The sequence below is a fragment of the Aphelocoma coerulescens genome, assembly GCF_041296385.1.
Source record: "Aphelocoma coerulescens isolate FSJ_1873_10779 chromosome Z unlocalized genomic scaffold, UR_Acoe_1.0 ChrZ, whole genome shotgun sequence".
In the NCBI taxonomy this organism is placed as follows: Eukaryota; Metazoa; Chordata; class Aves; order Passeriformes; family Corvidae; genus Aphelocoma; species Aphelocoma coerulescens.
In genome coordinates this window covers 50,244,696-50,272,496 of record NW_027184085.1, presented here as the reverse complement: position 1 = coordinate 50,272,496, position 27,801 = coordinate 50,244,696, and the positions used below count along the sequence as shown (strand labels likewise).

At 41.0% G+C, this 27,801-nt stretch overlaps 1 protein-coding gene across 2 annotated transcripts in view; it reads right to left on the bottom strand.

Moving 5' to 3' along the window:
- Nucleotides 1-1,711: 1,711 nt before the first annotated feature.
- The window catches only part of MOB3B (MOB kinase activator 3B), a 92,004-nt gene continuing 65,914 nt past the window's right edge, over nucleotides 1,712-27,801 (bottom strand). The window contains exons 3-4 of one of the 2 annotated variants that reach the window (XM_069002125.1): nucleotides 15,944-16,146; nucleotides 1,712-2,874 (exon numbers count right to left, since the gene is read on the bottom strand). In XM_069002125.1, coding sequence (XP_068858226.1) covers nucleotides 2,845-2,874; nucleotides 15,944-16,146 — 233 coding nt within the window. In that variant the 3' untranslated portion in view covers nucleotides 1,712-2,844. Of the gene's footprint in view, nucleotides 2,875-9,087; nucleotides 9,190-15,943; nucleotides 16,147-27,801 lie in introns of those variants that run through there. The other variant, XM_069002126.1, reaches the window with a different exon arrangement.

The following is a 27,801-nucleotide window of genomic DNA, read 5'->3' as shown; positions in this document are numbered from 1 at the left end:
CTTTCCTCCCTCTCCTCTCCCCACCTTTCCCAATCCCAGAACAATATGGAATGCTGGCATTATTAGGAACATACATAATAATAAGATCAGGTAGAAAAAGCATTAACAGCCAAAACACGATTCTGTTTGTGGCCCTGAGCTAATTACTGATGAAACTGGAATCCTTGATCACAAGATTCAAGAGGAAGCTACACTTCTCTCTCTATGACAAGGGGTAAAATGATACTTTTATGTAGTGATGCCACATTCCAAACATTCATATTTGCTTGTCAGCTACCACAGAGTGGAACAGGAGAAACGGCCCATGGCATGAGATGGCCAGGTGATGGCTGAATAGCTGTGCGGCAGAAGCAAGAGTAACTGTTGGGAGATACTCAGCAGAAGGCCACACCTTGTCTTGGAGGAAGGAAACTCCATGTTCTTCCTAGAAGAATAAGCAACCAAAACAAGTACACTTTTCTCTCCTTCGCAGCTGGTTCATCTCCTGCATAATAATGGGCTTTTCCCATTACAGGGATTTTGGCCAGGTCAAACACAAATCCTCTAGGGTTCAACTCTGCATTTCAGTCTTTTCCCTCATATAGTGTCCCATACAAGAAAATGAAACATATGGGTTTGTGGGAAAAAACAGTTTAAAACAAAAGGAAAACACTCCAACAGATAAGTTTTGCATTCACAAAATGAATACATTCATGAAAAGGTAACTGAGAAAAAATTCTGCTTAATCTACAGACTGAGCTGCAGTGAATAGTCTCAAAACAGCATATGGTAAGTAGTGTAAAAAAATGAAGAATAAATTATGCATAAAATACCACATTTTTCAATTTGTGTAGTGACTTTGATCTTTATACACAAAACTCCCCACACTGGCATCTTCATGTTAATCTTTCATGTACAGTGCTGCCCAGACTGAGAACACCACATGGCAATTGTCCACGGTGGCAGTGGAATTCAAGAGCACTGCATCGGCTACAGATCCATCTCAAACAGTGCCACAGCCCACGCATTTTGGAGGAGTTCAAGAAACCCTTTATAAGCAATTGAAGTTGTAATTCCAGGCAGTTGCCAGCTACATGAACCACCCCAAAGATGTCACATTTTTCATCTTTAAAATGAGGCAAGCTCAGGAGTAGCTGTGGCAATGAACTCCAGAAGCTAGTTATATCCTGCAGAAGTGCCAGCAGGACAGAAATAATCTGTGTGCACATTCCAATCCCCGAAGAATTAACCTGATTGCAAAGACTACCAAAGGAGGTAGGAACACTTAGGTCCATCCCCTTGAAAGCAAAGGATAATGCTGCTTGTGTAGTTCCCAGCAAGAATGTGATCACTGACATTTTACAAGCCCTGATTTAAGCAAGCAGGCAAGTAAATCAGAATGTGCTACAACATTGAGCTAGAAAATATTTGCTGTTATTCTTTTGTGTCTGCTACCCCTCTATTTCAAATGTTCCAATCACTGGATACTCCTTGAGATTTTCTTCTATTGCTGTCTCAGAAGATGTAAACATACCTAACTTAATCGAGGAGAAGGCAGCAACAGAGTTCAGCACTTACTCAGGGAAAAGTAACTTTTTGCAATAACACAAATGTGCAAAATTCATTACAAGGCACAGAATATATAGATGCGTTCCACTTGATTCCCAATTATTCAGAAGTATTTCTCTTGTGATACCTCTGTTAAGTATCACTTCATTTTGTTACTTTCCCCCCCCCCCCCCAGAAGAAAGCCTCAGGGTGTATTTGGCATAGAAGACTATTTACTGCAATGGATCCTTCCAGGCTGTCCATACATGTGTTAATTAAGTTGGATTAAGTTCTGGAAATTAATATTTTGTTAGCCCAGTGTATAAAGCAAGTCACATTGCTGGGCACTGTTTGGCTGCAACAGAGACCTTCAATTAGTCCATCCTGCTCTAACCTTTTTTACTACTCATCTTTAGCGTATCTTCCTGCAAGTTACTCAAATTAAATTTCTTCTTCTCTGAAAGGATGAAACTTTGGGGTGATTGAGAGGATCCTTTTCCTAAGGGGATAGAAGGATATAAAATTACATGACAGATTGGTGTACTTCGTAGGGTACTTCAGGAAAATTATGACTGTAGCTGGTTTTTTTATGTAATATAGAGATGCTGAGAACATTTGCTGTCAGTCACAGTATGAATTCAAGGAAAGTACCTCAGCACTGCAGAGCTATATCTGGATCCCTGTCCATGTAGTTGAGATCAGAAACCCTCCCACTGTCATTAAATTACGAGTCACAATGAAGAATAAACTGCCTGTTCAGCTGAAGGACATGGCTGTCTTCCCGGAAATACAAGGCTTGCTGGCATTTGGGAATGGTGGCCAAGCCTTGGGTGGCCTGGAGCAGGGTAGGGGGCATTAAAGGCTAAGTCTTTGATTCCAGAACCTCTTAATAGTCTGTTTCAGTTAGGAATGAAAGCACATACCAAGAAACAAAAGAAAAAGAAAGCAAGATTGCAGATTTCATTTCAAAACAACTAGTCTGGAGGTCAGCCCAGAGACCTGAATTTCAGTAAAGCTTTAGCAGCAGGAGCACTGTCTGCCATTGTTTGTGGCTGAAGAGGTTCTTATCCCTAATAAAGGAGCTAGAACTAATATGATTCTTCTTTTTCTTAATAATCCATGTTGCTCAGATGAAGTTCGTAGCAGCATATTTAGGGTTAACAACATTGACACTTGGAGAGAAGCATTTGTGACAGTAACTGTGGTTCCCAACTTTCCTGCTTTCAGGGAGGTAGGCTCAGTCCATGAGGGCTGTCACGTTCTTGAACTCTGCAGTAGGAAGGAAATGGGACTTTGCTTTTCTTCAGTGGGTAGTTTTTAATGACACATCCTGGTTGTCATCTCTTTCTGTAAAACAAGAAGGGGAAATAAAAAAGCAAATGGCATTTGTGATAAAGGGTGCACAGGTCACTTCACTGTTAATATTTCTGCAACTCTGCAAATCCATGTGGTTTTATATGGCACCGTGTTTCTGCCCCTCTCTGTCACTTTCAAGGACAATGAACATAACTGGCAAGGAAAATACAGCATTTTGTCACTTTTGACAGCTTTAATAACCTAATAAATCCCTAGCCATGTCAGGTAAATGGTGCTACATCTTCCTGCCTAAAGAAATAAATCAACTGTAAATGCCAGAAACCTTTAATGTAAGAAAAAGGATTAAAATCATTTTCATTGAACCTGCAGCCAACAGGAGTCCTAGATATACCTTCTCTGCCTAGTTATTTCTGCCTACCCACAGGCACAAAGGGCACAGGAACACAAACCTTAAGGACTTGACCAGAGCTGTGGCATTCGTCTCTAGGACTGGATTTTGGACCATTCACAGACTCCATTAGGAGCTGGGGTTTGGGATCCACATAGGATTCTATTTGATCTGATTTACAAGCACTCTGAGAGAAACTCTCCGCTGGCTGCCCCATTCTATAAAACTTCATATTTGTCAGCAGATTTTCTGGAATGGCAGTATCTGATCAACAGCCACCCACATACACCAGACCACACAGCATTTACCTTGGAAAATCAATTGAGTTTTAACAAGTTATCAGAAGTCTCTGAAAAATCTCTTAGCTTGCTTGAATAATTTGTTTTAATTTATAAGGTCATTAAGATCTAATGCAAACAGCTTCATGACAATTTTGAAACTGTATCTTGCTCTGTGTTTCACAGATTACTTTTCCACCTAAAATCCTACATATAATCATGTGACTTTTTCCTCCCTTTCCAGACCTTTAACTAGTTTTTCTTTCTTGTATATTCATCTTGCATTACTTGTTATTTTGTTGCCATGCATGTAACAGAAGGGAATGTTGTCATTTGTTACAAAGACAATGGTAATTAGTACCGGAATTTATACAGTAATATGTGATGTCCACAGTGATCTATACAGTAAGCTGAACTAATAGTGGCTTCTCCTCTAATTTATTAAAGGTGACAAAGGTTCATTGAAAAATCTGTCTCCTTCTCTCCTTAAATTAGGGGGGTTTTTGGGTTGTTTTGTTTTTTTCTTAAATAGCTGTGATTAGCTTTATTTCATTAGAGCAACAAACACCCAATGCAGAACTAAATATAATTCAACACAGTGTTAGACAGCTTCCTACTGAAGATTAAGTATGTGTTAATGCATTTTAAGGCAGTTTTTATCTTTGCTGGCCCTTAACTTTACACATACTCGGTGTCTGCATGTTCCTAATGTACTCCCTGTAATCAAGGCTGATGTATCTGTGAGGTAAAACACTACAACTTCCTTCTGCAACTGCTGCTGAACAGTGATTTTCAGTCAGACTGTATCATCTTACGCTGTTATAAAAGCAGTCCGGGGAGTAATGTGGACCATATCAGAGCCATTTTAAACTGGGCCACCCTCCTTCAGGCACAGTGGGAGGCAAACTGCAATAGCATCAGGAGTCTAGATATGGATAAATGTGTCCATGAAAAGGACAGAGTAGGAACTTAGATGATTATGCATAAAATGTAAACTAGAGGGCTTTAAACCAGTTTGCCATGACAGCCATGAAGCATATACCTGTCAAGCCATTTCTAACTTCTCTGTAAAGGCAGAATTTATTTTTATAGTAATACAGGTTCTCCCCAAGCCTCTCTCTCCCTTAATTTCTAATGGTGTTTTTTTTTGTTATACAGTTACATCCACAGTCTTCTCCCTACATCCTATTTCCCCACCCTATCAGGAGAACATTGCTGCAAATGGCTCTGTAACTTTCTCCCTGCAAGGCCTTCTGTCCCAACAGCTGCTTGGGTATAGTTTTGGAAATCTCACCAAAGTTGTAAGTCAGAAAAACATTTACCTTAAAAAACATCGACATCTCTGATGCACAGAAACATTCTCTGTATTGATCTGTATTTTTACTGGTAAATGAAGGACACATAAGTACAGTCACATTGCATTCCTGTACATATGTGCTTGAGCTTTTACTGATTTCACCCAATGACAGTGAATTAGATGTGCTTCAAAAAAAGAAAAAGCCCATGATTCCTGTGATAGTGAATTGGTACCGGCTTTGTGGGACTGACCCACTTCTACTTGTTATTTTCTTAGAGGAATTTACAATAGAGAAGAAAAACAACCAGGAAATGGTTTCTCAAAGAGACTGATATAATTATGATGCTGGCAAAGGAAAAGTGAGCGTCACTCAAAATGCTGGTGAGAAGGAAGAAGGGTCATATCTGCAGTGTCCAGTCTTGGCTGGGTGGCAGCACAAGGCATACTGTGTGCTGCAGAGCAAGCTGCTCCTCCTTGCCAGAATGTCCCCTCTGACATACTTACCTTTAAAAATTAACCACCCACTCTTCACAGAGCCTGCTGGAATATCTCTCTCTGATTCTGATGGGCACCAGAGAACTCAGCACACAGTCCCCCCTCCATCGAAGTCTGCAGAAGAGTCCGCCTCAAACCTCACAAAAGATCTGATCCTTAGTTACTCTGCTGCTGGAGCACTGTCTTTAAAAAAAAGCTGAATCTTCTTCAGTGTTTCCTGAGTCTTCTTGGGTTTGTGCTTCTCTGAAACTTCACTGCTCATTTTAAATTGGAAAAGGTGTAGAGGTATGTTCTTGACTAACAATTATCAATTAAAATCACATAAGGGTATTTCCTGAACACAGCAAATGACAACTAGGTGTCAACTGACTCTTCCAAGAAGGCAGAAAGACTGGAAACACTGACTCTTTGGCTTAAGATACTGTGATACCCAGCTCCAGCTGGGTATTGAATGAAATATAAAGGCCAGACAGACAAGGGAAATCAGAAAATCAAACACAGAGACACAAATAGGCACACATGAGCACTTGAAAACGTATTTAAAACTTTCAAAGTCTTTCTGTGCTCGTTAACAGAAACTCTCCATACCACAGCTTTTGATAGCAGATGTACTTCCTCTTGAAAATTAGTCACAAGACACTCCAGAGCATTATTCTGTATTGCTACATTCAGACTTGTTCCTGCTCTCAATTCTGGATTACACAGTTAACTCAAAAAAAAATGAAGGCAGAAATAAACACTGTTTTTGAAATCCAAAATCCAAACCAGAAGCCTGGACCCAATCTATGTGTTGAATATGCCCAAAACCAGTAACTGAGGAAAATTTAACACAGGACTCACTTCTAAGGAACATAAAGGGAAATATTTGCTATTCTTTGTCAAGTCCTTGAAGTATTTACTTACCAGCTGGAGTTAATGCTGATAAGCCACTCTGTAAGCATCAGGAATCTATCTGTTTTGTTAGTATTTGTGATTTCAGGGAAGGACACATTCCTGAATACTTTTCAGGAAGTACCAACTTGATTTCACAGATGAAGAGAAAAAAGAAACATTTAAAAAGGTAATAAATATTTATATCTGAAGAATGTCTGGTCCTCACCCCTCCATAATGCTCCAACATGAATTTCAGATACATGCAGCACATAAATCTACACCTGACTATTTTAATTTTTATTCCTCAGTTCACCTTTAAATGCAGCAGGAGAAGAATGGAAAAAAATGCAACATAGCCAGGAGTAGTTGAGGAAATCTCTTTTTAACATAGCACATTTACCTATGGTAAGGTGTTGATTGCATCTGAATGGGTTACAAGAAGAATGGGTTCCTCATAAACAATTATATTCTTCTAAGAAAATTGTGTTTCTGTGCTTATGCGAGTAAAATATGGAGCTGGCAAAACACAAGGCAAAAACCCTTCAAACAAACATCACCTTTGTACCAGTATATAAAAGCCAGAGGCCTGTCCTGTGCAAAAGCTGATGAGAAAGTGAATAAACAGTATAAATAATAGTATTCCATAATAATACCAGAAAAAATAATAAATGCCATTATGAGCTTCACTAAAACCAGTGTTGTTTTAAAGACTCATATCCTCCTTCAGTGACTGGGTCCCATCCTCACTTCCAGTTCTCCAAATTGAAGCAAAGCATGGCTTGACATTCCCTCTCAGCTCCTTCTTCAAGTTTGCAAGCCTAAGGATGACGTGGAAACATCTTGTTTTAACCCTTTTACAACTGTTTTAAACATAGTGAGGTTTTTAAAATGTATATACAAGTGTGTCAGCAGAAAAGTGGATAGAGAAGAGTATATCCCTGCTGACAGGCAGGGATACCTTGCCTGGAGGCACCCATCAGTGTGGAAGATCTGGCCAAGTGGCCAAGAGCAAGGACATGCCAGCAGCAGGCACCATGCCAAATCCACTTACTGACTTACAGAAAACAACCTTCCACAGGGAGCCACTCATGTCTCCAAATACTGCAACCAAAAAAAACCCCATCGCCCAACATTAACCACATTCCTACAGGTAAAGAACTTAGAATCTATTTGTCTTGGGGTGACTTTGTGATGTGTATCCCATATCACTGTCCTATGCCCAGGAATTAATTTTGTGCCTTTCTGTGCCCTTAAACTGAGCCTGAGAGGGGGGAGGAAGACCTGAGCAAAACTTCTTCAAAGCAGTTTGCAGCTTGTTCAAGGTCACACAGAGATAGAGACTTTTTTTTCAGCTGTGGCAAGAGAGCGAGAGCAGAGGGAAGCACCTGGCTTGCTGCTTTCCAGCCAGCTTTCAGCCAGTTTTTCAGCTTCTTTTTCTCCAGAGAGAGACTGAGAGTTGAACTTCTGTTTTTTCTGGAATTTCAGATTTTTTCCCTTTTTCTGCTGGACTGCTTCAATATCAGAGCACATCGGGAGGACTTTCCACCGACAAAGGGCCTGGCCCTGGGCCAGGTCCCAGCTCCGAGAAGACCAAAGGGAGAACCCTGATACTTTCCCAGGTTTTTCCTCCACAGCAAGAGGTTTTCTTATTTAGCATCATTATCCTTTTCCTGTGTGTTTGTTAAATAAATAGCTTTTATCTCTTTCACTTTCCTTTGAGGAAAAAGTTTCTTTTTTCCCAAATGTGGTAGGGGAGGGGTGGTTGTGACCTGCCTTCTCTCAGAGGATGTATTTCTAAATTTGGCCAAACTGGCACACTATTCAACCATCCTGTGAAGTAATACACAGTGTTGGGCAGAAAGGTGATACACAAACAGCTCTTCTGATCTGAGGTTCACGACTAGAAGGTTCTGCTGAGCAGACACAGGCATCACAGACACAGGCATCACACCTTTCTCCTCCCTACTCTCATGGACAGAAAAGCAAGCCACAGCCACAGGGAATGCTATATATACACAGAGAGGCCCAGTGATGCACCAGTGCAGCCAGTTCACAGTCATTCCATAGTTCAAATCACAACTGCAGAATAACCAGATGAAGAAGAGAAAGATCTGTTCTTCAGAGCACAAATGACATCTATAAAAAATGACAAATGACATAGCTAAAAAGCTATGACATCTGCAGCTTTATCTTGCTGCTTTCTTCACAAACCTTTCAATAGTTTACAAATAATTAACATGTGGACAAAGCTCTCTGTATCCTGATGACAAAAGAGGCTGTTTACAATGGAATAGCACCAATCATGAAGTCTGTGATCCTGTGCGGCACAACTAATCTGTATTCAGACAGCTAATTGATCAGGATAGGAAGGCTGACAACAGAATTGTAGCAGTAAAGTCATCTACAAAACTCCTTTTTTTTTTTTAATGGAACTTTTAGTTAGAACCATGCCCTGAATATTCATTTAGAAACTGTACTCTCCAAAGTTAGTAAAAAAAATTCCTCTACTTCTTCAGTTGCCCCTCTCTCTGTATCCTGACTGAAAAAAACCCCAACAGACTAGTAATTGCTGTCCAGTGGGTATATTGATCATTCAGGTATTTCCTTTGTTAGGTTTCAGGATGTCTTCCACTTGAATGAGTCTCAATTATCACGATGCACAGCATTAAATTAATCTCTCAGACAATCTATTTGGCTTCAGGGTAGTTATTTTGAAGCTAAGGACAGCCTGACAGTAATTCTGTATGTTTCCTCCTGAATTTGTTTGGCGATGTTTGCAGGACACAGATAAAACTCCTGTCTGTAAATGTAACCCCTTATCACTAATGACCAAGGTATTTTATCAACTGACTGCAAGCAGGAACAGGATCAGAAAATTACCCAGCCAAATACACCTGTGAGTAGGGTTAGACTCAGCTAGTTACAAAGAACATGCATTTGGATGACTGACTTGCTTAAAATCGTTGTATTCCATGGAGGTATTTTCATCTTCTGCACGTTTTTATCTTCTGTAACTATAAAATAAAAGTTGGGTTTAGTGTATCTTACCCTATTAAATGGACTTGAAACATGGTGCTTTTCACACTGAAGTAATGCAGAACAAATAACCAAACACTAAAACTATCTTTAGCATAAAATTTTGCAGAACATTTATCAGGAGACATGTTAGTTCACTACTATGAGCTACAATTTTGTTGCGTATAGTAGGTATTTTGCATAAATGTTTTTATACACCAACAGATCTAATTAAATGGGACAATAAATGCATCCTTCCTCCTTTCTTTTTTGTTTTGCAGAACTTCTAAGTTCATGAGATATGAGAAGTTTTTTCCTTTGACAAAGTGGACTTGCTGTTTCTCAGTTTTCTGGTTCTTGTGGGTTTAGAGAGAATAGTAACAGTCCAACGCAGCACTCAATAAAACTAATAGAGTCACTTGACAAGTACTGTTCAAATTAAAAAAACACATACTCCTAGTTAAGTAAAGTAGCTTTTCTGAAATTTCTTCTTAATACTGTCTTCACAATTGCCTTGTGACAGCTAAACTAATGAAGTGAGCTGTTAAGTGCTAAAGATAGGAAATCATAGGCATATTTTGAACAGTTAACCAAAATCTCACTAGGAAAGTCCTTCTGTCTTGAGTTCAGTGCAAGCAAAGCAGCTGATGCCATAAAAATAGTCACTAAAAATATGTGTGCCAGAAATTATATACTCACAAAATCCAGCACAACAGTGCACCTTAAGGCTCTGCTTTCTTCAAGCATCAGAGTTGAGAGTTCTATTTTTCAGCAATATTAAGTCCTAGAGTTCTCAATTTCCTTCTAATTTCCTGCAGGACATGGAAAAGGTGGCATTTACCTAAACTGGTTTCTTCTTCAGTTAGTGATCAGATCCGTTTCTTGAGAAATTCTCACTGCTTGTACAATGTAAAGAAAATCCTGCTTGATATTATGACCAAAACTGGACTGGGGGCAGGAAGTGCTAGGTTGTTGGGGTTTGTTGGTTGGTTGGTTGGTTTTTTGTGCTTCTGAAAGAAAAAAATATTGTTTTCTAGTTGGCAGCAGTGACTGAACAAGTCTGAACAAGACTAAATGTTACAGGTTCCCTGCCCAAAGCTTAAGCCATCCAGGCAGCACACACAACACACTGGGAAGTCTGGAAGGATAAAGAGCTGGAAGTATCTTTAAAACAATGTGCTAATATTACTGTTGTCCTGCTTCTTCTAAGTGCTGTAACACAGTACAGTTGAGAGCATCTGAACAGCTGTACTTTGATGGCGATGAGCAGCAGTATAAAAGTAAAACTGGGTAGCTATAAAGGATAGTGATAACAAGAACACAGTAACTACAATGAAATTAGTTCTCCTTTACTCTTGAGCTCAAACTGTCCTCTGATGACGGGCAAATAATTTGTATTTCAGACTACTGATTTGTGGATACCTTCACTGATTTCATGAAGATTTTAAGTGGGCATATGAAGAATATGGACTGGAAAAGTGAAAATTCTAGTTTTCACCATAAACATAAAAAAACAACTAAGCAGACAAAGCAATATTTTGGGAAAAACTCCAGTGAATTAAAAAAGGTATAATTTTATTTTAAAATATATGCTTGAAAATTTTGTCTGCATAAAAAGTCTCATTTAATCATCCTGTTTCACTCAGCTGTGCTTCATCTGAGTGCGCCAGTGTCAAAATACCAGTATTTTGCCATGCTTTGCTAAACCTGCTACAGCTGAGTTTTCCACTGTGAGTACTGAATGGAGCTAGTGCCTGAAGTGTTATGTTTATAGTATTTCTATTACATCTATGGCATTTCTGGCAATGAATTTCCTGGTGAGCAAACATTTTTTTGTGGTATAGACAAAAACGTGGCAAAGCTGCTAATTATTTGGTGAAAAGACATAAATTAGATGTGTAGCAGTAGCTACTTTGGCCTCATGCACAGAGGCAGAGTTACAGAGTTACAGAGTTGGGGGACTGATATTTATCAGGGCTGTAACCCTGGAAAAACAAAAAGCATAAAAGAGAAATTCTAAAGTGTTCACCTGAGCACTCTATGACTACAGTACCATTAGTTAGCCCATCCTGAAACAGATGCGACTTGGAGGAAGTCATGTGAAACAGAGACTTCTCAATCTGGTATCTTGACTTCCACGTTAGAATTACTTTTAAGCAGCTCCAAATATTAGGTGAAAATGTTTTCAGAAACCAGTCATGCTATATAACCAATGGAAATCTTTACACTGAGAATAATGAGGCAAGAAAATCCTAATGTCCTTGTTCATTCTGCAGATGAAATGCATGCTCATGGAGGCAATTACCAGCTTCACCATTTTTATAAATTCAGCTCCAGTGATGGTTACCACTTCCAGCCCCAAATCTAGCCAGTTGCTACCGTGGCTGATAGTCTCTGCATCTAAATGAAATCAACATTTCAACAGTAAGCAGAACAGTGTACGTAAGCAATATCCTTCTCTGCTTTTTGTCATTCAAGTGTAATTATTACTTTCTGGTTTTATGTTTATAAAAATTACTTTGAGAAAAAGCTCAATGTTTACACAGGATGTGATTTATAAAAAAAACAAACCAACAACTTGAGAAGAATAAGCGAAGCAGGTGATTATATTGTGCTGTCTATTTTCCCTGACCTCAGAAGAAAATTTCGCTACCATCAACAGTTCCCAGTTATTTAGGAATCTGTTGGGAAACTAACTGATTTGCACTGATATCAAATTGGTAGGAGTGGAATGGACTGAGGTTCCCCTCCCACTGGCACCTTTAGTTTAAAGGCCTCCTCACCAGCTTGGCAAGCCAAAGATGCGCTTCCCCTCCTGTGACAGATCAGCCCCCAGCAGACCAGGTTCCTCAAAGCTTGCTCACTTCCCATTTCCACCAGTGTTAACTCCTAGAGCAACAGCAAACACCAAGTTAAGGAACACCAAAAGCTTTGGTCTTCCCATTTCTTTTGTATGTGGCAAGGATCCAGTTTGCTGCTGAAGGCAGGGGGTAGAACTAGGAGCAAGCTCTTCTATTGGTACAACTCTTATTTTGTGGCACCAGAGTACTTTGCAAACACTGTTAAATTCAGGCTCACAAGACTTCTGTCAAATGCTAAATATTTTTATATTTCACATAAGAAGAATGATGAAGAGACCTATTAGCCAGAGATAGGCAACAAAATTGGAAACAGATAAGTCTTTAACCAACAGATCACATAAAACTTACTTAGAAGAGGATGCTTTGTACTGGGCCTTACTGGAAGGGTTTTGGTGGCAGGGGGCTAGTGGGGTGGATTATTTTGGCAGGAGGTCATGTACTGTCCCGTGCCAGCCAGCTACTTCCATCTGCCCCTAGGACCACAGCAATAAGCCCACCGTGTGCCAAAATTTCTACTAGAGAAGCACATGATGCCTCTGCTCACAGGTATTTAGGAAAGCAGCAGCTGTTAAGAGGACAGAACAAACGGTGGCACTGTTGGGATGCGGTTGGAGACATACTCTTGGAAGGAAGGGCCTTGTGCCAGAGCAAGCACAGCCCTGAAGGGACTGTGGATCAAGGGGTGCACACCGAGCAGGGACACTGTGGAGAGACTGTGTCCCACAGTAAACCCATGCTGGGGTGGAGGAAGACACGTAAGAAGCAAGAAGCAACAGACACCTCCCCAGCCTCCTGCATTGCCCCTCACTTCACCGAAGGGATTAGGAGTATCTGAACATAATGTAGGAAACTCAAGGTGAGTGGAGACCTGCAAGCAGGGAGAAGTTTTTTACTGAATTAGAGCCTGGGGAAGAAAGGTGTTTCTTTGCCAACTGTTTTGTCTAATTGTCTTTTTTCTCCTCAATACACAGATCAGTTTTGTTAACTGGCAATAAATTAAGTAAATTCCATGAACCAAGATTGTTTTGCTCATGATGTGTTTATGAAGTTATATGGGATATTTCTTAAGTCCTACATACTGTAAAATATATTGTCAGAGAAAAGGGATCACAGGGAGGAAGTAGAGGGGCTATACTTGCTGTAGCTGTGCTAATATTTGGACAACAAATTCATGTGCTGAGGCAGCTGCATAAAGATTCTCACTAAAAATTATGTTTAGATTCTGTGTTCAAAGTTTGACAAGCTGTCACCTATAAAGGCTGAGGGTGGGATGGAGGTAATAGGCACCCCTATGCATATGGTGTTTTGGCCATGGGAAGAGGCTCAGAAGTGAATTAAGGTGAACTACTGACAGTGGGAAATAAAGCTGGTCACACAGGGAGACAGCACAAAACAAATAACACATCTTAAATATGTTTCCCCATAGCCTCCCCATGGAGGCACACTTTAAAGGTCTTCTGAGAACTCTCATGGTGCTGCCTTTTCTGTCTGTTGGCTGCAGAAACGAAATAATACGCTTTCAGACTTCTTTTCCCTAAATTAACCAGCTGCACATGTGTTTTTTCCCTAGGATTCCCTGTGGGGTCAGTGACCATGTCAGTTTCCTTTTCTGTCCCCATATAAAACATATATATGAAAGACTCAGGAATCTGTCAAATTAACCTACTGATGGGTATGGGAAAATGACATGTAGCATTTTAAACTATAACCACCTCTTTGATTGCAGAAAGAACAAGTTACGCTACTCCCAGGTGGGAGGGAAAACCCCGTTTGAATTATTTGCTTCACTTGATTTTATAACTGCTGCACTGGGTTGCAAAAGGCTGATAAAACCTATTTTAAACATAGAGCGTAAGTCCTGCAGACTAATATTATGATTCATCTACTGCCAACTTCCCCAATTATTCTCCCTTCCTAAAGCTGTGTTGATAAATCAGTTGTCTTCCCATTTATTAAAGCATGTGGCGGTCTGTTTATTTAATCATCTCTTGGCCCATTTTCTCATTAAGGGAGATAATGCAGGCTCATTTCCTGTCATGGTGAACCTGGCAGTCCACAGGTTGTCCTCAACTACACATTAAAATTCAAGACTATTTATAATGCCTGCTTTGTTTGGCAACTCCTTCCCTTCTCCTTGCTCAGCTGAAGAGAAAAATACAGGCATGTTTTTTTTCCACACTGCTGACACCCACCCAAATCAAGGAAGAGGGAAGCAGCTTAAACATTTATTTGGGAGATGGTGAATCCCAGCAAAGTTAATAATCATACAATGATCCCAAGAATAATTCTGTGAAGGGAGGAATACAAAAGGAAAGCACACACTAATTGGAGCACATTCCTATCTTGCTCTGCTGCTGGACTTGAGTAACCTCCTGCACCACTCTGGCCTCAAACCTTCATGGGTCAGCTTTGTGCAGGGGTACTGGCACCCACTAACTGCAGCATGAAATCATTTTTGTGCCTTCCGTATTCTAAAGCTCTTGTAACTGACTTAAGATCACCTCTATTCCTGTCTCTGAGATATTCTGATTTGTATCTTGCTTAAGATTCAACTTCAGCATTTAATAGCTACAAGCTAACCTAGCATGACTGGCCTGGCAGAAAAATTCTCTTTTGCAGGGCTGCCTTCTATCCCTTAGGACATATTTATATAGCATATTAAATTGTCCCATGCAGAAAAAACCATAAATACATTTCAACTGATCCATACATGCCAAATGAAGTGCCTTTCAATGGGCCTTGCAAACTGCTGAAAACAAGGTGATACATTTTGTCTTACTTTACAGACTCTCCTCCAATCAGTGTAAGTATGTACAAGAACCACACCTGCAACACTCCAATTCCTTCAGAAACGCAGGCAAACTCGCTTTGCCACACTTTCAGAATTGTTTCTATCAACTATACATGGCCTTGCAATGTGCCTTTATGTGAAACAACTAAAACATGATGTGGTCTTGGGTACCCTTTCTAGGTGACACAGGGATTTGGACTACATGATCCAGAGGTGCCAGCCAATACCTCAACTGTGCTGTGATTCTGTGTAAAGAAAAAAAAAAAAAACCAACAAAAAAACCCCCAGTAATTCCAACACTTCCTAATAGACTTCATGATACAATATATTCCAAACTCTGACTTACGGAGAAATGTCTCCCTGATCCCTTTTAAAGTTGGCTAAACACCCACAGTGAGGATTTGAACTGCTTTCTGAATTGTCCCTTACTTTTCCTTCTCTGCTTATACTGTTTTTTATTTGCATTTGCAAGGAATAGCAAAAACATTTCCATTTCTGGGCCCTTGCTTCTGGAAACAATGAATTTAATTTTAATCTATTTCAGTCCACAAAGAAGTGTCTGGTTTTGTTAAATTGCTAATTATCTGAACCTCTATCTCACCTCATCTATCTCACTTAGATTCAGAGTGTGGTCTGGATCTAACACACTCAATACCTTCACAAACACCTACTTAAAGACTTAAAAAACCTCACAATTCACCTTTATATAGATAACTGTTCCCTTTACGTGCATTTAAATGACTGCTATGAGTTACTGCCATGCTGGTTTTGACCAATGAAAACAGACAGAATAAAATTATATACTAAATATATAGTAGAGGAGGAAGCAGAAGACAAATGAACTTCTATTTTCAAATGCCACGATTTTTCCATACAAAATACATTGCACTTTTCTCTTTCTATAGAGCCTATTGAGAATTTCACAAATACTGCAGCAGAAGGAATGGGTCTATGCAGAGAGGCAGAATTCATCTCTTTAAATCGTCTGTGTTGAATGACAGACCTTGTTCCTAAAGGAAGCTCACTGCAACAAGGATGAGAAAGACTTGGTGAAGGGAGGAAGAAAATTTCCTAGAGCTTTTGCCCAGACTCCACACTTACCAAAGGCTCTAGCTCTTTGCGGTCTATGAGGTTGAGCTCTGTCACAAAATAATAAAAATGCTTGTAACAGGTGTTGACGTGCGCCTCAGCCCCCATAAGGATGATACGGTCGAAGTGATGGATGTAGACATGAACAAACACCCGAAAAAGCCGACAGAGTATCTTCTTGCAGATCTGGAGGAAGTTCTTTGGAAAGGGAACACCTGTGAATAGAGAAGGCAAGGTTGTCATAACTATCCTGTCACCCAAGACAAAAGCTTTACGGCAAAGTGTGAGATTGTAACTGCAAACTAGGTTACGACTTCCTAGGCTTCCTTTCCAAATCTGACAGCTAACACCAAAGATACCCAAATACTTAAACAACTTTAATGGATCAAGACTGACAGGAACAAGTTCCTTTTCCCCCCTGTATAATTTAATGAATACATCCAGTACTGTAACATTCAGAAAGGTGATTTTCACTGCAGTGCACACCAATCCATTAGCATAAATGGATTTACATCATGCAGTAACTGTTACCCAAAGTGATACATACAGAGCTCTTCTTAGAAGTAACAGAGACTCTTCCTGCTCATGTTACGCAACAGCGGCACTTCACAGCATCAAATTTAACAACAAATTTGAAATAACTGACAGAAGGGCCCCTTTGCTTTCAACTTCCTCCCAGTTATATGTACCAATCTGATTGCTTCTTTAATAGAAAATCTCTTGAAGAGATACAGGAACGGCTCTTTCAAAACATTTTTAAAGTTACACTGCTTTGTAGCTGGAGACTCCAAAGCAGCTGCAAAAGCACCATTTGCTAATAAACTGTCAGGCATCAATAATGGGGCACCAATAATTTCTTCAGAACTGCTCTCTATTAAAGACTGATCTTGCATGGAGTTAAGCTGTCCCCAAAAATCTTAAAGTCTCATCTCCTTCTATGATTCTCTCTCAGACATGCTTGAAACTTTACTGCTACTCTGCTTTGTTGCACAGTCTCCTAATTTTTTTGTTATCTAAGTCATGTTTTAATTGGATTTGAACCATGTAAATGCAGCTATTGCTTCTTAAAAAATAAAAAACAATCACAGCCAACCAGTTCCATACTTTCTAAAAGCCCAGTTCATGCTCTGAACAAGAAAAACATTTATTTTTGGCAGAAGGAAGGTGGAGATACTAAATTAAAACTGTTACAAGCTTTCTAGTTTTCAAGTTTTAGTCTCCTGTTAAATATTGCTCATCACTCATAAGAGTGGTGAATTAATGGACAAATTGCCCAGTTTCACTGAGGATGATATGAGGACATACAGAGAATTTCCATACCAAAACCACATTTTTGATTACAGATTATATAAATTATCAACCGTGGCTGTAACCAGTCTGCTTTTGATCAACATAAACATGCACCTTATTTTGGAGTCCCTGGACAAGGAGGTACCAGGATATATCCACTGTGGATATGAACATTGGTGTGTCCATCAGCACATGAGTATGGAAGCACATCAGCCTGCAGAAGTATTCCTGAACTGCTTCTACATTTGCCATTGCTGAGGTGCAGATATGTTGGGAAATGTACTGAGTTTTTTTGGCCTCTAGTGGGCTCAGCAGAGTCAAATCCTTCAGAAATAATTTAAAGTAGCTTGTAGAGATGCAGTGCTGCCCTTCTTATTCCTGATGTATAAACCAGGGATCAGAAAACCAGCTGCATCTATCAAAGCACGGCTTCTTTATCTTCTTAAGAAATGTTTGCTTTTTGTTGTCAAATGCATTCATTTAAATCCTAAAGCTATTATGGAAGGTCACAGAGGAGAAGGCTTGAATACTCAAGACATGAACTGAGACACGGTTAAATTACAGAAATGACAGTATGTACAGATGTCTTGGCAATGTTTAAATCGCAACTCCACACAATCAGCCAATCACCTGGATTATAACAATTTTTGTTATTTCCAAGGGCACAATAAACATAATCTATCAAAAACATAATAGAAACCACAAGTAGTTGCTTATTAACCAGGGGGATCACATTCACATTCCAGCCATCAGAGCACGGCTAAATTCAGGAATGATGACAGCAGCAACCTGCTTTACATTTCTGTAAAATCTACCAAAACCAGAAATTAAACAACATACCCAAGAAAATGTCAAGTCTTGAAAAAGGGGAAAGGGAATAGCTGACACTTTTCACTGCAAGCTGGTTTGCTGAACTGAGAGATGAATTCTTGAAAGCACTGTATTTTCTAAACCAGAACAGGTATGTTCCAAAATGGAGAATAATCAGTTTAATCTTCCAAGGGCTGGCATATAATTGTTACTGAAGAATGTTGCTGTAATAAAGACATTCCTACTTCTGCATTAACTGACTAAAAAAATCTGAATAAACCAAGCTGACAAATCCTTTAACTTCTCTTCAGGCCATGTTCCCACTTCACATTTACAGGCAGTAAGTGCAAAAGACACAGAGCGCTGTTTCTGCTGTGAGAGAAGACTTCATCTGACAGCTTTTTAGATGCATTACACAGTCAATTTGAGAACATGCAAACAACACATTAAAAAAAAAAGCTGGTATAGAACAGCCTAGGATTCATAATAAACTTTCAGTGTTTCTCCCTGCTCCTTACATGAATCAAGATTTCAGACAAATTGCATAGCTTCAGTTGTTGTTGCAGAATTTCTCCAATTTTGTGGAGTTGTATCTGATTCATTTACTCTTCAATAAACAGTGAAACATTGCTGCTATCACAGATATATCATTTGGCCACAGCAGAATTGGTAATGGCTCTCCAACTTCCCTCCCATTCTGGCAAAACTAATTTATAAACTGACACAATGTCCTAAAGGGTTAAAAAGCATCTCCTAGTATCACTGAAAGCAACTGCTAACTGTGTAGTGACCTACCTAGACTCCCGAGCCTTGGAGAGCCTGTCAGTCTGTCTGTCTGTCCCTGGCATACAGAAGAGGCTCAAAATCTGGTCAGCCTCCAGGTACAAACGAGCATATTGAGGTGGCTGCAGCCATGTTTTGAACATACACCCTGCTCCTCTGTGCTCAAAAATTAGATAAAAGAGAACAGATTCTGACCTCAATTACAATAGAATGAACTCAAAGTAATGCCATCAAAATTGAAAAATCAGAGCAAAATTACTCTAGATTTATATTCTGAGGTCAGAATTTGGCCTAATGTTTTGTTCCCATTGCAACTCTATAGTTATAAATAAATCAGCCACAGAACAGAGTAATTACAAGTGGCTCTGGGGACTGGATTAAGTTAGATTTAGATCATTTGATTTGTTAAGAAGCCTGGTTGTATGTCCTTCACCTCAGCCACAGCAGTCTTTGCCTTAGAATCACATAATCATCAAAGTTGGAAGAGACCTACAAGATCATCGAGTCCAACTGTCCACCCAGAACTATGACTGTAGTCCCTAAAACTCTAAACCACATCACCAGCACCAGACCCAGATGTCTCTTGAACACTTCCAGGGATGGCAACTCCACCACCTACCCCAGGCAACCTATTCCAGTGCCTGACCACCTGACAGTGAAAATTTTATCTAATTACTAATCTGAATCTTCCCTATCTCAGTTTAAAGTAATTTCCTTCTGTCCTCTCACTGCAGGCACAGCAGGAGAGACCAATTCTCACCTCCAGTCAGCTGGAACTTCTCCAGTTAACCAGGACTGCTGGTAGATGATTGAGAATGGTTTGGCAAGTTCTTCTGCCAGTTCCCTCATTACTACGGGGTGGATCCTATCAGGTCCCATAGACTTGCATCTTAACTGGCATAGCAGGTCACTGACCAACTCCTTCTGGATTATTTGGGCTTCACTCAGCTCCCTGTCCCTAACTTCAGGCTCTGGGGGCTGCATATCCTGAGGACAACTGATTTTGATATGAAAGACTGAGACAAAAAAGGCATTAATTACATCAGCCTTTTCCTCATCCTCATTACACTACCCTTTGCATTCAACAAGTGATGGAGAATCCTCTTGGCCCTCCTTTTGCTGCCAATGTATTTATAGAAAGTTTTTTCATTGTCCTTAACTGAAGGCCAAATCAAGTTCTGACTGGGCTTTGGCCCTTCTAATCTTCTCCCTCTATGGCCTCGCTGCATCCTGATAGTCCTCTGAAGTTACCCGGTCCTCCTTCCTGAGACAGTAAGTTTCTTTTTTTCCCTGAATTCCAGCCGAAGTTCTCTGTTTAGCCAGGTCAGTCTTATTCCTGACAACTTCTCTTTCTACATGTGGGGACAGCCTGCTTCTGAATATTTAACAATTCCTTTCTAAAGCACATCCAGCCTTCCCGGACTCCTTTGCTCTTCAGGGCCAAGTCCCAAGAGACTCTTTGTCACTCAATCTCTTAGACATGCCAAAGTTTGCCTGCTGGAAGAGTAAGGTGAAAGTTCTGCTGGTGCCACTCCTTATTTCACTCAGTATTGAAAACTAACACTTCATGGTCACTATGCCTAGGACAGCCACTGACCATCACATCACCCACCAGTCCTTCTCTGTTCACAGTCAACTGGTCTAGCAGGGCACCTCCTCTAGTAGGCTCATTTACCAGTTGTGTAAGGAAGTAGTCTTCCACACACTTCAGGAATCTCCTAGACTGCTTTCTCTCCATTGTGTTGTATTTCCAGCAGACACCTGGCAAGTTGAAGTTGCCCACAAGTATTAGGGTTGGAGACCGTGAGACTTCTGCCAGTGCTTGTAGAATGCCTCATCAGTCTGTTCATCCTGGTTGGGTGGTTTAACAGACTACCACCACTGGCCCTGCTGATCTTTTCCCTGATCTTCACCCATAGGCACTCAACCATGTCATCTTCATCATAATAATTTTCAATACAATCAAAACACTCCCTAATGTACAGTGCTACCTCACCCCCTCTGCTGCTTTGCCAGTCCCTTCTGAAGAGCTTATAGAGATATATTGGAGTACTCCAGTCATGAGAGTCATCCCACCATGTTTCTGTGATGGCAAACACATCATTGCTTTCCTGATGCACAATGCTTTCCAGCTCCTCCTGTTTGTTATCCACGTGCATTGGTGTAGGCGCACTTCAGCTGCGCTGTCCATTGCACCAACTCTGGCACGTCACCCCAGGCTCATCTCTGGGGAGCCTGGCCTTATCCCCTTCCCCCTTCTAACCCAGTTAAAAGACTGACTGTATTACTATCTGCAATGTGATATTGTAAAGAGACAGAATGTAAACCCACCAAACTAGACTGCTCAGTTATGGTTATTAAAAGACAAACAAAGATGTTACTGAAATTTTTGAGCTAGCTGATTCTTTCTGAAAGAAGTATTTCTAAATGACTGAAATAGCAGCCTTGATTCATACATAGGCTGAGCCCCAGTGGTGCCATAATTGAAGAAAGTATCAAAAAGATCCTTTTGGTTAAGCTGGTGTTTGAAACCCTAGTGTTCCCCAGTATGTCCCAAGAATGTGCAAGCAGCTTTCAAATGTTTCAGTCACACAACAGAAGCACTTTTTAACTCAGAATTACATATGCATTTGGGAAATAATACAGTTGGGCTTCAATAGGCATGGTATAATGTGTAACAAGAACAGTGAATATGACTGTACCCATAGCTCTCGGAGTGCGGGCCATACATGCCACTGCTGTATCAAGGGATGATGTATTCCTGCAGAAAAGCTGCACCCATATACTCTGGTGACAGATCACAGAATCACAGAATTGTTAGGGTTGGCTGCCCCCAGCTATTACGTTTTCAACTGGTACCTCCTTGTTTGTTAGTACAAGGTCCAGCAACACACCTTTCCTCACTGTCTCCTCCACCACTTGCATCAAAAAGTTATCTTCAGTAAACTGCAGGAACTTCCTGGACTGTGTGTGCTGGGCTGTGCTGTCCCTCCAGCAAATACCATGGTGGTTGAAGTCCTCTAGGAGAACCAGAGCCTGTGACCACAAGGTTATTTCTAACCTTGTTATTCACAGAAAGCCTCATCAACGTCTTCTCTCTGATCACATAGCCTATGGTGAACAACCACAACAGTGCTACCCAAACTCGCCTGTACCTTAATTCTTACCCATAAACTCTAAGCTGGGTTGAGCTTGATACATTCCAGCTGCTCTCTCACATAAAGAGCAACTCTACCACTTCACCTCTCTGACCTGTCCTTACTATAAAGCAGATTCCCATCATACCCACCATCCACGGCAATATTCCAGTCGCATGCAATCTCACCACATCTCAGCAACTGCAGTGAGATAATGGCCCTGTGAACACATACATTTCCAGTTCTTCTTATTTATTCCCCATGCTGCATCCATTTGTATGCAGTCACTAACATAGACGCTTATTACATATATAAAATAATCAAGCAACCACGTTCCCCAGGAGGGGTGTAAGAGGATTCACGTAACCATAAGCGCCCATGACGTGTTTTGTCCTTTGATCCTCAACTTCAGGGGTAGCCAAGGTACATCTTGAGGAGGAACCAATGGCACAATCATTGCCACCTTGGACCCCACTCCTCGAGTCCTTCAGTTTAAAGCCCATCGGACCACACTGGCCAGCATGCTGCCAAAGATTCTGGTGCCCTGTTTTGGCCAGGGGGATGCATTGCCCCATAACAGGCTACAATCACAAAAACACAGCCCACTGTTATAAAAGCCAAAACCTTCTCAACAGCACCCGCCATGAAGGCAGCCACTGGTATGCACAATGTGTCTGCCTCTGGCTGTCCCGATTTCTCTAACAGGGAGGACAGATGAGGAGATGGGCATGGGGATGTTTTTGGGATGGGACTTGGGATGTTTTTCACCTGCCTCACCAGGGCTTTATAATCTTCCTTGGTCCCACCTATTTTTTGGCTTGTACCTATATGAAAAAGTGATGGGGTAGTGGTCTATGACAGGTCAGGGTATCCTCTTGGCAACACCATGGATCCCAGCTCCTGGGTGGCAGGATACCCCTCGTGACTGTCTATCAGGCTGGCAGTTGTGTGACACAGTGCCCCTTAACAGAGAGTCACCCACTACAATTCTGTGTTTCTTTTCACAGTAAGGTGCTGCTGGTGAGGTTCTCCATATTGGCCTTGCTCATGGACATCTAAAGCCTTTAAAGCACCATATCTGTTTTTGCACCACATGAGCATAGTAGAACAACCATGTTGTCTCCCCTGTGCTCCAATCTCCCCGTGCTCCTTTGATGTTTTTGCTTCTGTTGACCTGCTGGAAAGGCTACTTCTCACATAAACAGGGCTCTCTACAACTTCCAAAACTCAACTTGCCTGATAGATTTATGAAGTTCTAAGGTCATCAGAAAAGAGAGGGATTTTCCCTTTCTATTTGAAATCAGCCATATACCCATGGCTCTCTGTGGCTATCAACTTCATTCCTTACATGTTCTTAATTTGCTGTCAGGTGATCTATTCCTGTTCTGGAGTGAGGATCCAGATCTAATCTATCCATCATCAAACAGACTTACAACACAGTGCTAGCAACGTGAATCATGACATTGATATCTTGTCTATTTCTCTGCATATTCCATATACATAACTGCAGAGAGTGTCATGGCCTTCCTGTCCCCAGAGGCACAATTACAACTGCTATCTGCTCAAAAAGCTGGTCACAATCACATGGAAATATATGCAGAGTGTCTTGTGCCATGATTACTAGTAAGCTAATGGTCTGCTGGTTTAAAACACAGATGTTTTAATGCCATTGTGAAGGTCCTAATTTAAATCCTGCTGATACAGAAACTGTTCTTTGTATAATGGAAAAAAAAATGGGATAAGAAAGAGAGATTAAAAGTTAAAGAAATTAAATTAGGTGGGGATAAAGGAGGGTAACTAAAGGTCTGAGATGAATGCCACAGGCAAAAAGCTTATCTCATTTGACATATGACAGTTTTGAATCTTCTTACTTCAATATGCATCACAACATCCCTGAAGTAGGTCAATTGCACAGGTTAGAGAGGAAACAGAAGAAAAGTCATTTTACAGCTGGTCTTTGTTGCCTGATTTTCTCTAGGCATGAATCAGAAAGTGTAAGGTCACAGAAACAACGCTGAGGAACCAGAGAGAACAACCTGGCCTTTTGTCTGCCATGTTATCTGCAGTTCTCAACTGGCTCCTGTCTGTAACATGCAAGGAAAATGACTCCCTAATTAAATCTTCAGTGACCCCGATGCATGACCAGTTTTACCTTCTGTATTTGTGTGGTTTGAAGTCTTGCTTTACTCAAGGGCAGCTGTTAAGTCCTTTGGCAATAGTGCACAGAAATTTTGATGCACATTTGAAAATCCTTTTACAGGCCACAATCATAATTCATTCTTTTTTAAAAATACATGTTGGGGGGACAAAAGGATTGCATTCTCCATTGTCAAAAGCATTGACACTATTCTATTTCAAACACAGCTTAAAAATGTAACAACCTGGTAAAGTAAGAATAGTTTCCAATTTTTTAATATGTAGCAAGAAAACAATGTTACCAGAATCTAACAATTTTGAGAAGTTAGCTGAGCCAAACCCTTCCGCTCCTCCCCCTGCATGTACCCAAAGCACAAAAATTTGCAAAAGATGCCCTTTGCTGCAAAAGCATCTATCCTGATCTAAGCCAATGTGTAATGTTATTGCAGTGTGTTAGTCAAGAAAGTGTATGTCTCAAAGGCCAATGAAAACAATGTTAGTTTTGCTGGACTTTGTTCCTCACATAAATAAGCAGATAGATGCAAAATATTAGGGATAATCTTCACTACCATGTACCTCCATCATCATGATACTGTCCTCCCTTTTCCTGTCAAATCAGAGGGAGAAGAAGAAAGGAAAACACTCTTGAGATTATATGGCTTTCTAAGCAAAGTGGTGTACTCTTTTCTTTTTAAATGGGAATACCCCTAACAGTGTTACTCTTGGTAACATAAATCAGCAGGCAGGTCCACTGTCAGTTCTTCAAAAAAAAAAAAAAAAAATCATGTGCTGTCCTGGAGAAACCTCTAAAGGCAACAGGTTACAAATCAGAAAACTGATGGAAGTATTGCAGTATTTGAACATCCGTAACAGCTCTCTGCTGCTCTATTTCAAGAAATGGCTGATAACACTAAAATTTGCCATTTAATTGTCAATTTCACCACAAGACAAGTCTTATAATGCAAATACTGTGAAACAGTATGCAAAGTGTCTGAATTAAACTCTCCCTGAAATCAGCGGACAGGGACCTAAATTCCTGCACTGCATAAGACAGATCCCTTAGACTTTAAGCAAACTTAAAATGGTTGTTACTTGTCTGCAATCTTACCTCCTCCCCTCTACTGATTACTTCTGCTGGTGCTGCTTCAGAGGAATAGAAGAGAAACTCTGCAATGCCACAGAGCAGAACACTCTTGCTGCCTGTTCCAAGCAAAGCTAGTTTTACTCCAGACAATAATCAGCCTGATAAACCCATTAGAATAGCTCTGTAACTCTTCAAGGCAAAGAGAACACTGCCATAAAAAGCTACAGAGTCATGATGATGTGTCAGTATAATTTATCTGCCCTGGAAGATCCATTTTCACCACAGTAACAAAATGTTAGATCGCTGTGTTTGAGCAAGTCTGTATGGCATTTACATATATATATATATATATTCTAAATTACCTTGGAAAACTATTAGAATACTTCAGAGAGCAGAAACTATAGTGCAGGTGAACAAAATGCAGCCTCTTCTGGGACAGAAAATAGAACAGCCATTTGGCAGTGTAACAGCTTAGGAAGGGAAAAGAGAGTTTATTAACCCATTGAATGAACATAAGGAAAAAGTATGTATGTTTGTACAACACTGGAGCCTGGCCAAGTTGTCAATGGAAAAACATTCCTCCCTACTTGTTAATAGACTTGTTCATACAATACTTACCATGAACTGACAATTTCTGGGCAACGATGTGGTTTTGGCTTTCCATACTGAGTATACCACAGCACAGCTTTTATTTTCCTTAACTCCTGATGTCTTCCAGGAAACAAACATCCTGGTTGCCCATAATTTCACAGGGACACTGGAAGACACATACTGTTCTAAGGGCCCTTCTTCAGTGGGGCTGCAAGAGGCAGCAAGATGAAACATTATCAGAAGTAGCAAGCAGCACAGTCTTGGTGATGCACTCAGAACCAGACCTCCTGTCCGCAGGACACTGATATTCCAGCAGTTAACTGAAAAACACCGGCCCCACATCTGACAAAATTCAGCATGACATAAGCAAGCAGCTGTAGTTGACAAGTTAATATCACAAAAGAAAATTTTGTTCTCAAGATGATTACTGTGATAAATTCATTTTCAGTGGGCCATTAGAAGAAATAGTCAGGCAGTTTAACTCCTCACATCGCAGCCCTTATGTCCTCTAATGCAAGGTGTTTTCTGACCCTTTGTGCTGACTTAGGAAGCTTGTACATGTATGAGAATATTCTCAGTGGATATCAAGAGATGATTCATGAATGGAAAGCCATTTCAAATCATTCTGGAAAAGGAAACAGAGTACACAGGACTTCACTCTCACAGGTGACAGCAATTTCCAAGAAATTTTATCAGCAGGCACATGCACACACATGCATATACACAAATCCACACACAGGTATACAGGGAAGGCTGCAGAAAAGCGATCGTTGACTGATAGGTTTTGGATCCAGCATAATTCCAAACCAGGAACAAAAACTATATAAAGAGAATTTGAATATTTTGATTGCATATGCCCCATAAGACTTACATTTAAAGTATATTAAAGTATAGGCCAAAGATGCTTGAATTACAAGGCACTCAAAACCTACTATTGTCTGTGCAATAGGAGCTACTATCATTTAAACAGATTGTTGTTGGGGTCTTCCCCCCTGCCACGGAGCCCTGGGAGATGGGCCCTGGGGGGGGAGACACGGGTTTCCCTGCCCCTGGTCAGCCTCATTCCCAATTGGTTGGTTTGTGTTCCCCTGTGTGGGAAGGACCCTCGGGTCCTGTGACTGGACGAGTTCCTGAGCAGAGCCCCGGCCATGTGGCTGGAGAAATAAACATCCCTGAAACATCTACCAAGAATCCGTCCATATATATATTTCCTTTCCATTGGACTCCTGGTTTGATATATGTGTTACAGTAATCCCCGCTGTAACAAACTGGTGGAGGAATGCGGGCACGACACCGATCCCTGAGGAAAATTCGTGAGTAAAAAACCACTCTAGGCCTCTCTCTTCTCATCTTGGTTTGGATATTCTCTCTGGACTATGGAAGAATCGTGGGAAATGGGGCTCTTTGAGCGACAGAAAAAAATGTATCTAGAAGTAAAAGGAATCCTTGAACAACAAAACAAAAAAGTAATGCAACCGGGAGATCTAGAACATTTTTTTATCTGGCTTTTCAAAAGGTTCCCCTATATTTCTCGAGACTTACTTTTTGATATCGAACCTCCTGGATCTTGTGAGGGGTGTTTCTGGGATGAGATCTGGGATAAGGTAAGGGATCAAAGAGAAGCTTTCCATGCATCCCTTATAATCAGGGAAGCTCTTGAAGAGCATTTGTATGGTGCCATCACCCCTAAAGCAGAAGATCATACTTATTCGGTGGCTGAGACCACGCAGCCGCCATCCCAGGAGCGCATGACTGCAGCTGTGCCGGTGGAGGTGCCTGTGCTGGATGCGCCCGGCCCCCTCGGGAGCGCGCGCCTTATCGCGGACCCCATCCCTGTCTCGGGGTCCCCGGCCACGCGGCTGCGAGTGAGGGAGTGATGCCGCAGGCGCCGTGGGTGTCGTGGGCCACGAGCAGCCAGGAACCGAGCATCGGCGTGGCAGCCCGCTCTGAGCGACCGGCTCGGAGAGCCCTGTGGAGGGAGTAGCAGTGGATTCCACAGCGACACAGGAAGCCGCGCAGCGCCAAGCCGAAACGAGGCC